The sequence below is a fragment of the Ceratotherium simum genome, chromosome 13 (assembly GCF_057802395.1).
Source record: "Ceratotherium simum simum isolate JZ-2026a chromosome 13, ASM5780239v1, whole genome shotgun sequence".
Classification (NCBI taxonomy): domain Eukaryota; kingdom Metazoa; phylum Chordata; class Mammalia; order Perissodactyla; family Rhinocerotidae; genus Ceratotherium; species Ceratotherium simum.
In genome coordinates this window covers 34868132-34882127 of record NC_141912.1, presented here as the reverse complement: position 1 = coordinate 34882127, position 13996 = coordinate 34868132, and the positions used below count along the sequence as shown (strand labels likewise).

General features: G+C 45.2%; 1 protein-coding gene across 2 annotated transcripts; it reads left to right on the top strand.

Annotated features, from left to right (window-relative positions):
• The first annotated feature begins 4534 nt into the window (after positions 1 to 4534).
• On the top strand, positions 4535 to 9406 carry LOC101401908 (HLA class II histocompatibility antigen, DO alpha chain). Of its 2 annotated transcripts, none has more exons than XM_087438429.1 (5): positions 4535 to 4682; positions 5870 to 6118; positions 6527 to 6808; positions 6903 to 7073; positions 7291 to 9406. In XM_087438429.1, exons 1-5 carry the CDS (start codon positions 4601 to 4603, stop codon positions 7347 to 7349), a joined length of 843 nt encoding a protein of 280 aa, XP_087294555.1. In that variant the 5' UTR covers positions 4535 to 4600; the 3' UTR covers positions 7350 to 9406. The 2 variants fall into 2 exon arrangements, with proteins under 2 accessions (XP_087294555.1, XP_087294554.1); XM_087438428.1 differs by having other exon boundaries at positions 4536 to 4682; positions 6903 to 7038; positions 7285 to 9406.
• Positions 9407 to 13996: the final 4590 nt, after the last annotated feature.

The window sequence follows — 13996 nt, the reverse complement described above, 5'->3', positions numbered from 1 at the left end:
AATCCTGGAGAAACCATAGAGGGAAAATACTGGGGAATCCCTAGTGAGACTGACAGGAGTTTGGAACTCGCGGGCTGGGTCGCTTGCGGAGAGAAGATTCGTTAGAGGCAGTGTGCTCTTGCCTCTCCCCAGTGTTGGCCTTGAACAACCATTGCCTGCCCCATGCTGCAGAAATAGTGCAAGATCCTGAGTGCTTGTGCAGCTGTTGAGGGTTGGGGAGGAAATCAAGGCTGAAATCCTTGCTGGAGTGAGGAGGAGATGGGACAGCAGTCACAACTGACTGCCCAAGCATTCACCCTTCCAGCCCCCATCACCCACCCCAGATCTGGCTGACTAAGATCAAGGACTGCCCCGCCCCAGTGCTCCTCATCCTGAAGCCCTGACCTGAAGTGTCACTTGGTGAGGTGACACCAAAATGGCAGTAACTGTGGTTTTGTGCTGTCCTGGGACTCTGGCCCTTCCCTCTCTTTACAGTCAAGATACTGACACAAATGGCAGTCACAGGCCCAAATAACCACTCCCTCCTTTAGGGAGTATGCCACCTCAAAAGAAAAATGACAAACAAGCTCACATGTGTCCTTAAAAGAGGAAGTTTTAGAAAAGATAGACCAGCCACTTAAAATGAGCATGAAAAAGGCATTTAAAAAAAACAAGAGAAGCTACTATAATATGAAAAAAACATAGGAAATCTAGGGAAAACTATATAGAAATTCTTTTTTTTTTTTAAAGATTTTATTTATTTATTTTTTCCCCCAAAGCCCCAGCAGATAGTTGTATGTCATAGCTGCACATCCTTCTAGTTGCTGTATGTGGGACGCGGCCTCAGCATGGCCGGAGAAGTGGTGCGTCGGTGCACGCCCGGGATCCGAACCCGGGCCACCAGCAGCGGAGCGCGTGCACTTAACCGCTAAGCCACTGGGCCGGCCCTATATAGAAATTCTAAGTGTGAAAAAAATATAATAGTCAAAATAAAAACCACGTTAATGGGATAAATAGTGGGGGAGATACAAGTGAAGAACAAATTAGTAAGTTGGAGGACTACACTGAAGGCTCTCCTAGAATAAAAGATGGAAAGATAAAGAAATTGAAAACAGAGAAGAAAATTCAAAAGAGATGGAGAAGTGCTAAAATACAGATAATATGAATTTCATAAAGACAAAAAATAAAAATTGAGAGGAAAAAAGACTTACAGAAATAAAAGAGATGACTTTCCAGAATTAAAAGATAGAGAGGACCCATGATGTCCTACAGCAAGAGAAGGAAAAATACATTTTAGATACAATATAACAAGATTTAAAAATATCAAAGGCAATGAGAAAGTTCTTAAAGATTCCAGAGAGAAACACTGACATCAGATTTCCCAACTGCAACACTGGATGCAAAAAGACCTTGGGAGGATATTATTTGAAATATTAAAGAGAAAAAACTTCAAGTTTAGAATTTAAAACACAGGTAAACTTGATTCAAAAGTGATGGTATAATAAAAATATTCTTAAGCATACAAAGCTTCAGAAGGCTTGCCACACAAATACTGACATTTAAAACTTGTTGGAGAAAGTATCCCAATAAGAGAAAAAAATCTCAGGAGGTACCAAAAAGAGATTGGAAATAAGGTTGATCAAACACCTTGGTAAAGGAGAGAGAAAGTATATGAATGGATATGAAAGCTTGCTAAAGTTCTTATCCGGCTAGAGGGAAGATGGGGAAGGTATAGACAACACTTTAAAAAAATGAAGACTAAAAAAGGCAACTTACAAAACAGAAATATTGAAATAAATAAGATATTAGAAATGAGTCCAAATACATCAATAATCACCATAAATACAGCTGGGATGGGGCAAAGCCATGTGCTCACCAAACCATTACATTTTCCTGAACACACAACTAAACTACATTTTCCCAACCCCCTTTCTCCTAGGCAGGGTCATTGTTTAATTCTCGCCAATGGAATATGAGCAGAGATGGCATGTAGTTTCTGGTCCAAAGCCATAAGGACAGGTTTGCCTTCCCTAGGCTCTTTCTTCTGTCTGCAAAGTTGGAAGCAAAGTTCTTTTCAATAGTGGAGATGCAAGATGAAGCTAGTCTGGGTTCATCAGGCACTTTTTGGACAAGAGCTGCAGGGAGCGTCCAACCTGCCTTGAACTGTTCATGAGTAAAAAATAAACCTGTGTTTGTTAAACCACGGAGGTCTCAGTGCTTGTCTGTTGCAGAAGCAAGTTTGCTCACTTTGACTAACACATGAACTGAACCACCAATTAGAAGACAGAGATTGTCAGATTGGATCTAAACCAAAATCTATCTTTGTAATATTTACAAGAGCTACATCCAAAGCATCAGTGCAGGGAAGGAGTAAAAACAAAAGGATAGAGAAAAATACATCAAACAAATACTAACAAAACGAAAGCTGTGTACCTATGTTAATACCAGACAGAACAGACTTTAAGACAGCAAGACTCAGTTCAAATTGGGAAAAGGCTCAATTCACGGAGACTATAATAATTCCAAAAAGTGAGCACTTAATAGCCTAAACATATAGAGGGCAAAGTTGATGTAAAAAATAGAAATAAACTGAAAAACCTACAGTCATACTTGGAGATTTAAATATACCACTCTTAGTTATTTTTAGGTCAACCCCAAAATAAGGAAAGATATGATAGATTAGAATGACAAAATCAGCATGCCTGATTCAAGAAACATTCATAAAATTCTGCATCCAGCAATTAGAGCCCATGTGGAACATTTACATATATGGAGCACATTCCAAACCATAAAGCAGGTCTCAATAAATTTCTAAGATGCATCATAATGACAAGATTCTTGGATTATGATGCAATTAAATTAGAAGTTAATAACAAAAAAACCCCATACATTAAAAAAAAAATCCGCATATATTTTGAGACAAAAAACACCCAATTGTTACTAAACAAAGAAGCAACATTCTTTATAATGAACTTTCCATGATTCATCAATTCATTATCCCGTTGTCCCATGCTTCCAGCTCCCACCCCAAAGGAGAAAGTGGGAGCTGGTTAGGGCGGGAGCGAAGCAGTGACCACTCATTCATGCACAAATATCTATCGAGCACCCAGTATGTGCTAGGATGGGGGATGGAAAGAAAAAGAACTAAGATTAGGGTTCCCCATAAACTGTGACACCCAAATCCATTAGCAATTGTAATTTAGTTAATTTGCCGTCAGAAGCCGTGATCTGCTCCAATCAGTGTAGGAATCCGTATTCACCGAGGAAAGAGCATCGGAGCAGTTTTTGCCAGAAGGCAGTCCACAGGCTGCCTGGCCAGGCATCACCTAGGGAGCATGCTAAACACACAGGAAAGGCTAATCTAACTCAGGTCAGGATGGAACCCAGGAATTTGTATTTTTAACAAATTCCCCAGATGATTCTCCCGTGCAGCCACATTTGGAACCACAGACAATTTCTTTTTGTGTGTGTGTGAGGAAGACCAGCCCTGAGCTAACATCCGATACCAATCCTCCTCTTTTTGCTAAGGAAGACCGGCCCTGGGCTAACATCCGTGCCCATCTTCCTCTACTTTACAAGGGACCCCGCCATAGCATGGCTTGACAAGCGGTGCGCGGCGGTGCAGCCCACGATCCCAAACGGCGAACCCCGTGCCACCGCAGCCCAGCGCGCGCACTTAACCGCTTGCGCCCCTGGGCCGGCCCCCCAGATAATTTCTTAGATCCCTTCCAAGTGGAAAATTTCATGATCTTTCACAAACGGCCTTTAGGTATTTGGGTAGACTTCTCTTTCCCTGGATAGACAGTTAGCTTTATGTCTATATTTTATAGTGGACTAAACTCCGCCAGTGCCTCCCATTGGCTGAGTCCAACTGGAAGCCAAAGGTAAGGATGATGCTGTCTACAAGGGGTAGCCTCAAGGCGGCCTGGAGAAGGGTGTCCAGGGGCCCCAGAGGGACAACTAGAGGTTACCCAGCACCCTCTGGCCCCCTCAGAACAGTCCATTGCAGCTCCCTACAGCTCTTCTTTGGACTAAACATCTCCAACAATCACACATTTTTTTCTCACACAAAGAAATAAAGTAATATTTTCTAAAGTGATTTAAAGGTTTAAAGGATTTTTATTCTGCATATCGAGTTTCCCTTTTCAAGTTTCCTAGTAAAATTTATTTTATTTTTTAACTCTAAATTTGTCCACAGAAACTTACAGGTAGAGTAGGATTCTCTACGCCACGGATCAGACAGAGGATTTGTTCGAGTTCAGCTGTGCGGTGCTCCGCTGGCCTTTTCTCTCTCTTCAGAGGGTCCCTTCTTGGCGGATGTAGTCACAGTTGATCTAAGCCCCTCGCATCCCCCCAAACAGAAGCTTCCTTTTGACTCCCCTGTGGACCAAGTCTCCCCGGTGCTCACCGGCTCAAAGCATTCTCCCATCTTCTCACCCAGTCTCGTTACTCTGCTTCTTTACCCAGCAACAGCTACGTTATCTCAGGGAATTTCTCTGATTGGCTGAACACAGCAGGGGTCTCCTCCATCCTGGAATCTGTTTCCTTCCTCTTTACCTCCGCCTTGTTCCTTTACCGGCAACACCGACCGAGACTTATTTGGTTAACGCACCAGAGGGCAATGGTCCTCAGTAGGGGGCTGGTCCTGGGACTCCACACCTTGATGACCCTCCTGAACCCCCGGGAAGCTGGGGCCATCAAGGGTGAGTGCTGAGGGTGACTGGGTGAAGAGAGGAGATTTAGGGCATTGGCTTAGGCGCAAGACAGTATAGAGCATGAATTGTTCCTCTCCCCCTCTGCTTTATGGGCAACTTCCTTGACTAAGAGATCCCCAGTCCCTCTCACTCTGTCGTGTCCGTTCCGGACAAGATACAGGTGCAGCTCAGTCGAGCCATGTCAGCGTCAGTTTCAGGCTTTTCCAGGTTCAGCTACCTCCCCAATTCCTTTCTCCTTTCTGAGACCCAAACCTCCATGCTTCTGCTGCCCAACACCCTGATTTCTCTACCACATCCTGGCTTGGAGCATGTCCATTCAAGTCCGGTTCTATTGCAGTATTTATTACCATGTCCATAGTTAACTGTTTATCTGTCTTTACCCTGCTCTGGACATGAGCTCCTTGTGTAAGTTCTTTATTTCCTTGGGTCCTGGCATCATGCTGGGCACATGGTAGTCTCTTAACGACTGTTGAACAAATAATTTCATAGAATTCTAAGGGAATCTTACCAATTAAAACCTAATCCTTAATTTCCACAAAACTGAGCCTTGGTTATGGGAAGAGACACGTTCAATCATAATGCTCTGAGATGGAGGAGTGGGGACATTAACTTCTGGCTCCTTTTCTGGTGCTCTCTGCAATGCCCTGGGCTGCCTTTTTCTATCCTTTTGGTCTCTGTGTCATAAATCTTAATTCTTACTCCTGCCAGCCATCCCTCTTTCCCCTCACACCCCCCTACACTGCATCTCTGTGCCCAAAGCCCCACTTATGCTCCTACCCTTAATCCTTTCCTCCTCATCCCACCCCCACACACCCTCCTCTCACTCACAGGACCTGAGAGCGCAGCTAGAGCAGATGATCATAGCCAGGATTTAATGTCGGGAATCCCCAGTGTGATTTTCGCCAGCCTCTCCTCTTCCCAACCTGGAATACAGCCTGTACCAGTGTCTCTGTGCGGCAATTGTGCTGGGCAGGTGCCTGTTTTCCTCCATCCTTTCCCTTCCATCCCCCAGCATACCCTTCCACTCGCCAAGGACCGGCTCAGGTCAGAAAGGACTCTGCCCCCACACAAAACCCAGGGTGGAGCACAGGCTCAGAGACTCAACACAGCCCAAGTCATGGATGAGACTGATACATTTTCTTCTCTCTCCCTGACCCTGAATTCACCCAATACAGCTGACCACATGGGCTCCTATGGACCAGCCTTCTACCAGTCCTACGGTGCCTCGGGTCAGTTCACCCATGAATTTGACGGGGAACAGCTGTTCTCTGTGGAGCTGAAGAAGAGTGAGGCTGTGTGGCGTCTGCCCGAGTTTGGCGACTTCACGCACTTTGACCCGCAGAGTGGGCTGGCCAGCATCGCGATAATCAGAGCCCATCTGGACGTCTTGGTGGAACGCTCCAACCGCACCAGAGCTATCAATGGTACCTGGCACTTCCTCTGCCCCAGTCCTCCCCGGTCAGGCGAGGAGGCCCAGAGAAGCCTCTTCCCCACCTTGCAGGCCTCTCTGCGCACTCAGAATCTGTAACTGTTGTGCACAGTCCCTTTCTTTCCTAGGAGGTTCTAGATCTTCTCAGACCCCTTCAGCACCCTCTTTCTTCTTGAGCAATGACCCTTCCCACCTGAACTCCCCCCTCAGGGGCCTGTCAGGTGCCCCTACTGCCCTCCTTAGTCTCTTTCTCTCTCTCCCCCCATCCTGCCCCAGTGGTTACCCTCCCAGAGCGTCCCCTGCCCGCAGATGGCTAAATAGGAGGAAACCCCCTCACTCTCAGTCCTGATAAGGCCCAGCTGTAGGGATGAGCCTCTGGGATTCAGGGCCTCGTTCCTCCTAGTGCCTCCAAGAGTGACCGTACTCCCCAAGTCTCGAGTGGAGCTGGGGCAGCCCAACGTCCTCATCTGCATCGTGGACAACATCTTCCCCCCTGTGATCAATATCACCTGGCTGCGCAATGGTCAAACAGTCACCAAGGGGGTGGCCCAGACCAGCTTCTATTCCCAGCCTGACCACTTGTTCCGCAAGTTCCACTACCTGACCTTCGTGCCCTCAGCAGATGACTTCTATGACTGCAAGGTGGAGCACTGGGGCCTGGACGAGCCGCTCCTCAAGCACTGGGGTATGGAGCCCCCTCCCCAGCCCACCCTTCCCAGACCCGTGTTTCCTTTACCCTAGAACCTTTGCTCTACCCTTGACTCTTCCTTTCCCCCCAGAGCCTCAGGTGCCTATCCCACTGCCAGACATCACAGAGACCCTGATCTATATCCTAGGCCTGGCCCTCGGCCTGGTGGGCTTCCTCGTGGGCACCATCCTCATCATCACAGGCACATGCTTGTTCAGTGCCCCCAGGTGCAGAGGCCCCCGGGGTCTGGGGGAGGAAAATGGTTGACTCTGATCAGGATGGGGGTGGAGAATCAGAGATTCTGTGGGGAGGAATGGGATCAGGGAAGGTGATACTATAGACAAGTATTGGGCAGGGAATAAAAGAGCAGAAGTGAGGTGAGGGGTGAGGTTTGGGGGATGTGGGCAGTCAGAGATAGGATCCCAGAACTGTGAGCTTGAACAGTCTGGGTCATATGGTTTTTGCTCCTTTAGGTAAAGACCCTTCTGAGAGAAATGGATTGTGGGAGACACCCTGTGGATTCCTCGCAAGTTTCTGACAGCCTTCACATGCTCAGTGCCACAGTCTACTGAGTACATCTCCTCTGTGCTGACTTTGAACGGGATCAACCTCTGTCCATGGGTTTCCGCCTTTTTGGCCCCAATACTCACGGCACAACTTGGGGGGGTGACCAACTATCTCCGCTTCCCACCCCCAACACACACACACACACACACACACACACACACTTTCTTGCTCTATCCAAAGCTCTGGCTAGCAGCAGTATGTTCTTTAAGGGTTTTGCACTGTATCCAATTCTCCCAGGGTGTGAGGGATGCTGGAATCTGGAAGAGGGGATTCTTGGTGATGACCACTGAGCATAACCACCCAGTACTTGGGATTGGCAGTCATCCTCTGGCTGGTCCAGCTATGGCTTGCTCCATTTGACTCATCGGTTTGGGGCCCACTGTGTGTTACTTGTGCATGGGCCGCTTCACAAGGACTTCGTGAAATTTGCCTCCTGAAATAAGATTCGCCCTGAGAGGGATGCAGAGTACCCTGTTAATTGCAACTCTCCTCAACCAATAGCAGTTCTGCAGGGCACCAGGAGAGGAGAGGTTCATGGAAATTCCACTCTTGTCTGGATTTACTCCGTAATGAAGAGGCCATTGGTATCCAGCTGTGATCCATGATGTCATCTCCTTTTTCTACAATGCTTAGAGTGCCGTGCATGACAAAGAGAGGTCCAAGGCTTAGATAAGACTTCCCTCAACTTACAGTCAATCATATTGGGTAGGAGGGTAGCAAAGTAGATCTGCAAGGTGTCTGGTCAGAGGGGAGGTCTGAGAGATCCACCTGAATGCTCTCTAAATATGTGGCCTGGAAGATTTTAGTTTACTGTGAACAAAATTTTAAAAAATACACAAAGAGATAAGTAACCATACAAAGTACTTTATGTCAAGTACCAAACGAGTAGTACAGATGAGTAGTTTTCAAACCGAAATGCACATAAGAATCACTTGGGTGTCTTGTAAACAGTACAGGCTTCACCTAGATCTACTGAATTAGAATCTTGGGGGTGGAGGAGTGGTGACAGGGAGTCTGTAATTTTTTAACACGCTCCAGATACGCTGATGCAGCTGTCCTGGACCCAGTCTGGTAACTGGGACCCACTAACATAGTCTGTGCGATTGGGGGCCAGTGGAAGAGGGGATCCCCGAGGTCTGAGGTGGTCTAGGAGGGCTTTCTGGAGAACCTGGGCCTTTTAGGGCATAAAAGTTGAGCAAGACACAAGTAAGTAGGGGCAAGATTGGGGTTTGAATTGTGAGCATTTGGTCCTGGAAAAGAAAGACTCCCAGAGATTATGGGGTCTCTGCAGACTTCCCAGGAGAGACTAAGTTGGGAGAAATTAACGGCCAGAAGACTCTGATGGAAGTGGGGAGGTTCGTCGAGTCAAACTTTTTGTTTGCCAGTAACAGAAATCCTCTTAAAATGATCACAGACAAAAGGAGAGGATAGTTACAATACAGACACAGGAGCTGTGCCCAGTATGCAAGGGCGGGTTTTAGCCAGGCCTCACAGGGAACAGAACTCAGAGCTGAAAAGTTAGCAGAACCTAGAGCAGCCTCTCTTGCTCACTCTCTGGGCTATGTGGTCTGTGATCTCTATGTCCCTCTGCATGTTTGCCATATTCTTCTCTCTGGGACTGACTGTCCTTTTCAACTCAAATGTCCACCCTACAGCTCCTGAGTTTGAATATCACCTCAGTTCTAGCCACCCACAGAGACTGTGTCTCCCAATCACAATTTTAAGTTCTTGGAAAAATAAATGGCCAAACTTGGGGCAGGTGTCCATCCCAGTCCAATGTACTGTGACCGGGGGACAAGGTCCCACAGTGCAAACATGGCTGCCAAGCACCCACCCCTGAGGTGAGGGGTCGGGTTGTCCCCGGAGAAAGAAGAATGCATTGGTTCTCAGAAGACACCACAAGATATGTCTTTTCCCATTGTGCCCTGATCTCTGCTGATCTTTTGCTTAAAAGTCTTCACTTGATGTATCCTTGGAAGGACGTTTCTCTGATCTCTGTCCTAAGGTTTAATAAAGTCATTAAAAGTATCTTTTTTGACTAGAAGTGTGCTTTTTTCACTATGCATATATTACCCAGAAGTCACTGGAACTTCTAGGAACAAGTCCAAATCTTTTAGATTTGTGCATCTGTCCTCATACTCACATTTTTTTCTTCTAGTCTGAAAGTAGTCTCTCACTGAAAAAAAAAAATTGTCCTCCTGCATTCTTGATCTGACTCCTTTCAGTCTCTTTTAGAATGGATGTTCAATACTTACCTCCTCTTCTGTATTTTCAAACTCTCCATCTTTGCAGGGTGCCCCCCTACACATAATAAACATGTCATCTCTCCTGCATAATGAGAACATCAAATTCCCTCTCTCTCCTCTTACCCAACCTCCCCCACCGCCACGACCTCTTCCCAGTCACTCTCTCTGAAAGTGTTCAGCATGGGCTGCCTCCAGATCCCCTCTTCCCAACCACTCTCTCTAATTTTTAACAAAGTTACATTATACACATAAAGAATCAAATACTTCTACAAGATTTGCTAAAAAAAATTCTAGTCTCTGGCCCCCTCTCTTACCATATCCTCACTCCCAAAGGCGATAACTTCCAACTGTTTTAACTGATTTTATGGGTACTGCCCTCCCTCCCACCTCTAAATAACATGTTTGTGTTGCTATATCTTGATCTTTCAGCTTTGGGCTTTATCTCTTTACTTCCCACTATGGAAGAGGAGGATTTAGATCTTTTTTTCATCCTCACACTACACACATGCCCTCTTCTCATATCCCCTTCCTTTAATACAGTTATACTGTCATCTTGGCCAGGTCGATGTTCAGTGTTTATATTATCATGTAAGGCTATTCACAGCCAAACCACAGAGGAAACCAAGCTTGCTCTTCCTTTCCTAGACAACTTTTTGTTTTCCCTGGAGTTAATAATTGCCCTGTTTTCCCTTTGCATGGTTTTTGTCTGTACTATCATTAACAAATCAAAAATTCATTAATACAAAATTCATTCTCACAATACAATTAGACACATCAGATATTCTGTCAATTTTATCATCAGATAAAACTCTCTTGGAACTTTCTTTCTCCTCCAGTCTTAACTAGTTGCCCTCAATGACACTGTTGTCATCCTGGGAACACCAGTCACCATCCTTGTCAGGATTTACCTGTCCTCTGCTTTGGATCTTCTTATAATCTTATAAACTGTTTCTTATAAACTGTTTCTTATAATCAGTAATTATATCCAGTATTGTGGTCTACTGCCTGATTTTAGAGAGGCACATCCTCTTTTAGCTTTCTGAGAAAGAGTGCATATGAGGCAAAACTTTATGCTTTGCAGGTCAGAAAATGTATTCTATCCTCACACTCGAATGATAGCTTGGTTGGGTATAAAATTCAAGGTTGGAAATAATTTCCATCTGAATTTTTAAGGCATTTCTTCATAGTCTCTTAGCTTTCAGTGTTATTATTGAGAATCCAAAAGGTATTCAGAGTCCTGACACTTGTTTGTGATCTGTTGTTTTTTCTCTTTGGAAGCTTGCAGGATATTTTCTATTCCCTTCCTCCAACTTCAAATTCCTATAGGTGCTCCATTACCTACAGGGTGAAGATCCTTCTCAAACCATCCTCAGTCTACCTTTTTAACCTTATTGCTAATAGCTCCCCTGAAAATAGTCAATGTTTGGGTTACACAAACCCCTCAGTGTATATTTACCCCTCCCTGCCTTTGTACATACTGTCTTCTGTACTGGACCTGCCAATCCATCAAAATTTTACCTGTCCTTCCGCAGGTCCAGATTAAATGTCACTTCTGTTAAACCTTCCCAATCTCAGCCCGCAATATTTTGCCCATTGTCTCACTAGTACATACCACATACTGCCATACGTCAGAGTAAACTGTGTACGTGTCTTCCTGTGCCACTCCTCCAGGGCAAGGGAAGTCTGTGTCTTATATTTCCAACACCTGTCCTATTGTCTGGAACATACTAGCACTAAAACATTTGTAGAATTCTACTTAATTCCATTTTATTTGCTTCAAATCTAGCCTGTTCCCCCTGTTATGCAGCTGGTTTTAATACTGTTGGCTACCATTTACTGAACACAAACAATGTGCCAGGCCTTGTGGTAAATGCTTTTCATGTGTAGTGGGTTTGAATCTTGGTACACAAAATCAAGAAAATAGTGCATTAAATGCAAGAAGTAGTATATTTCTTTAAATAGTCTTAAATTGGACTCAACTCTCCCACCCCCCATGAAGCTGGTGGTCAATTCAATCTCAGTCGTTATTGGGGCTTCCCTCTCTCATGGTTGTTCAAAGGCCCTGATACAGTCCCGAGGCATTGAAAAAGCCCCTTCTGTTTTCCTGAATCTGTCCAGACTGTTTACCAGGATGCCTGAGTCTTAATGTGTATGGTGCTTTCAGAGAGGCAGCTCTGCTGCTTCTGCACCAGGTTTGGGGCAGGGGACACTTTGGCGAGGAATGATCCTCAGTGCCTGGGAGAAGGACTCAGAAATGCACCACACAGCCACCTTCCCTTTCCCCCTGAGGCCTCCCCACCTGCTTTGGGTGCTGCAAGGGAACAGGGCTCTCTTAGCACCCACAGACCATTGTACCCTCCGCAGTTTGGGAGAATCTCCCCTCTCTGTCTTGCCTCACTGCCTCTCAAAGGCATTCTCCACTCTCTTTCCCTAGTTTAATGCCTGCAGCATCTGGCATAATGTCAAGCATGCTTCAAGCTTTGGGAAATTCAAAGGCAGAAGAGGAAGGGTCTTGGAAGTGACATCTGCCATTGCCCCGTATCACAAACTTAAATACAAGAAAGAAAAAAGAAAGCATTGTTCTGCCACTATGCATTATTTCATTTCCTCCTTACAGCCAACCTGCAAGGTAAGTTTAGTCATACCCATTTTACAGAGGAGGAAACTGGGGTTCAAATTATATAACTTGCCTAAGGCCAGACAGATAGAAGGTTCTGGGAAGGGCTATAGGATGCTAGAGCCCATATTCTTTCCACTGCACCATCACCACTCAGAAGAAAATGGAAGCCAATCTGTGAAACATGAGGCAGGATGCACAGGGTCAAACATCAGCATTACTAGGAAACGTATAGGAGGATGTTTTAGCCTCTTCTGGAAGTCAACTTCTGTTGAGGCTTCTTATAGACAGCAGGAAATGGGGTGAGCTGAAGAATGACCAGTTTGGGGAATTACTAAAGAGATTATACTTCTCCACCTTGCTTCATTCATGTTGCTTTCCTTGTTCAGACTATCTTTCTGACTTGGAATATAATATAAATTCCTTACTGGCTAAGGCTCTTACTGGCCCTGCACGTCTCTCCAACCTCACCTCCCTCCACTCTTCCTTCTTTCGTTAAGCTACAGCTATACTATCTTCCCTTGAAATCCTCCTGCTCAGGATCTTAACCTCAGTGCCTCCAACTCGTCATCCATTCACAACTCGTGGTAAAAATTCAGAGAGGCTTCCCTGATCAGCTTTGCAACACAAACCTTCTAACTTCAGGCCTCTCTATCACATTACCCTATTACCTTTATAGACAGATGCCTCTCCTTGAATGCAGCCCTTCCTCTCAGGCTGCCTTTCCTCCTTTGACCTTCTGGAAGCACTTCCTCGTCCTCCTATAGAGGAGCAGAGTCACTTCCTCTCTCCTCCTCTCTTCACCACATTTTCGGTCATTGCCACTACCTGTGATTTGGTCCCTCTTGTGGTTTGACTCCACCTCATGTGGAGGCTCCAGATCTGATCAAGCCTTGAGTCTCCCAAGGAGAAGAATCTCCTGCATTTCTGCCCCTTAGAAACTTTCTGCTCCCTCGTCCCTGGAGCCCCAACACCACTCCTGAGATCTGGTTGGATTCCCAGTTGCCCTTCATTCCTTTCTTCAGGCCATCAGGAGATGGGTCTGCTCCAGGTACAAGTTCTTACCATAATGCCTGGAACGTGGTAGTTACTCAATAAACATTGAAACAAACTGACTGATTAAAGAGTTAAATGTAGTCACTCTGGTCTCAAATTCCTTGATGATATGCCCAAATAAAAAATAAATAACCTTTCTGCTGTTATTAACTATTGCTTTTATTGTTACTATTCTCTTTCATTTATTTATCTATCTATCTATCTGTCTGTCTGTCTGTCTGTCTGTCTATCTATCTATCTATTTATTTATAGTGAGGAAGATTGGCCCTGAGCTAACACCTGTTGCCAATCTTCCTCTATTTTGTATGTGGGTCACTGCCACAGCACGGCTTGATGAGTGGTGTTGGTCCATGCCCAGGATCCGAACCCACAAACCTGGGCCACCGAAGCAGAGTGCACCGAACTTAACCACTATGCTGCCAGGCTGGCCCCTTTCTTTCATTTATTGAGCACTTCCAATGTGCCAAGCACTAAACACCTCACATTTGTCAAATCCATTAGTCTGCACACACCATGAAGCACACCTGGCATTTCCTAAATTGTTCCATGAAACTCAAATGTTCCAAAGAATGTTAATAACTTAATTAAAAACGAATAAATACAAGTAATATTTTTCTTCTAAAAGATATTTTAATATGGGTAAGGAAATGCCAAACATACATATGTAGTTTTTATTATATAGTAATCTCTCTTTTAAGA

Coding starts and splice junctions, on each gene's coding strand:
- LOC101401908 (XM_087438429.1), top strand. CDS start 4,601: ATGGTCCTCAGTAGGGGGCTGGTCCTGGGACTCCACACCTTGATGACC. Junction 4,683..5,869: donor GGAAGCTGGGGCCATCAAGG/GTGAGTGCTGAG, acceptor CACCCAATACAG/CTGACCACATGGGCTCCTAT. Junction 6,809..6,902: donor GCCGCTCCTCAAGCACTGGG/GTATGGAGCCCC, acceptor CTTTCCCCCCAG/AGCCTCAGGTGCCTATCCCA.